Genomic DNA, 1455 nt, shown 5'->3' with positions numbered 1-1455 from the left:
ACACACACACACTCACGTGTTTCTACATCCATGGTCCCATTACAAGACTCCGTGGTGTTGTCGACGATAGAGAACTGAGGCAGCTCTGTGTTGAGCGCTATCTCTGCGTCATGTGTGATCGGGTGAGTCCCCTCGTCTGCCTTCCAGTAGAACATCACATTCTCCGTGGTGTACGTGTCTGGGGGAGGGGGGGAGAGAGAGAGAGAGAGAGAGAGAGAGAGAGAGAGAGAGAGAGAGAGAGAGAGAGAGAGATAGTGTCTGGGGGAGGGGGGGGGGGATAAACAGACAATTGAACTTGCCATCATCAGTTAATTATTATTTGAGAGTTATCGTGGTGCATGCGTCTGTGTGTAGAAACAGACAGTTGATTTTTGGTAAGTGTTTTACGGCGCTCACAACTGCATAACGTCATATAAGCGCTCGGGACACACTGCTAGAGAGCAGGAAAGGAGGTGAAAAGAGACAATTTTAGAGAAGAAAATGTTTTGATCGCTACACGGATTCAAAACCGGGACCTTTGAATGAGAGGCGAACACCTTGACCTCTTGACCACGACAGCCCCATGTAAATTATTTGAGAGTCATCGTGGCGAAATCAGGCGCTCGTCAAAATGATCAAAATGAAGAAAGGGGCATTTTGCTCCAGTTTTCTGAAATTTTTTCGAATTTATATTTTTTGGCTCAACACCTTCCATGCCCATTTAAGAACACTTCTCTGGGGCTCATATGACCTTATGCGGTTGTGAGCGCCGTTAAAACTCTACTAAACTAAAACTGAAAAACACATTTTTGCGTGGATTTTACTGAAAATCGTTGATTAAAGGCACAAAAAATGTGAATTTTCAGTTTCCATGGACTCTCAAGCTATGGAAGTAACTAATCGTTGGCGGCTATTTTCTCAATAATTTTATCTTTGAAACCATGTGACCCCCATTTATTCACCCGAAGCTGGAGAAATGAACAAGCTTTAAGATGATACAGATAACTCTACGTGCCCAAAAATTGATGACACGGTGCGGTGGAATCAGGTTCTCATCATTTTTTGGGCAGTGGCAATCCATCCCTGTCCAGGTAGTATTTTAGCCAAAAAATGAAGCTGTTAGTGCAAGAGGTCAAAGAATGTCTCTCAACCTCTGTGAAAACAGTGGCTAGAACTTACTCACGTTTGTACTATCTGTTAGAAAAACGTGATTCCCGGACTCTGTTACTTTCGGCGTGGAGGAGACAAGCAAATGTTACAAAATAACAACAATAACAACGACAAAGACGACAACAAAAACAACAACAAATATCAACGACAACAACAACAACAACAACAACAAGATCAACATCAACAACAACAAACGCCATCCTGTCATCACGTACAAATGTGTCACAGAAAAAAATTATGTGAACCTCAGAGATCATTGATTCCTAGAAAGTGCACAAGGTTCAGAGCATACCCCAATTCCCCCCC

The 1455-nt window shown here is 43.0% G+C and overlaps 1 protein-coding gene across 1 annotated transcript in view; it reads right to left on the bottom strand.

Annotated features, from left to right (window-relative positions):
* Positions 1-1455, bottom strand: part of LOC100533288 (GluClAc1) — a gene marked incomplete at its 5' end in the record, with an annotated part of 32995 nt that overhangs the window by 4626 nt on the left and 26914 nt on the right. Inside the window, 1 exon segment of the mRNA NM_001204590.1 lies at positions 17-178. Within this exon segment, the coding sequence (NP_001191519.1) occupies positions 17-178 (162 nt within the window).

Source organism: Aplysia californica, unplaced genomic scaffold (assembly GCF_000002075.1).
Source record: "Aplysia californica isolate F4 #8 unplaced genomic scaffold, AplCal3.0 scaffold00451, whole genome shotgun sequence".
NCBI classification, from domain to species: Eukaryota; Metazoa; Mollusca; class Gastropoda; order Aplysiida; family Aplysiidae; genus Aplysia; species Aplysia californica.
Note: the sequence above shows the minus strand (reverse complement) of the source record. Positions and strands in the feature narration are given on the sequence as shown.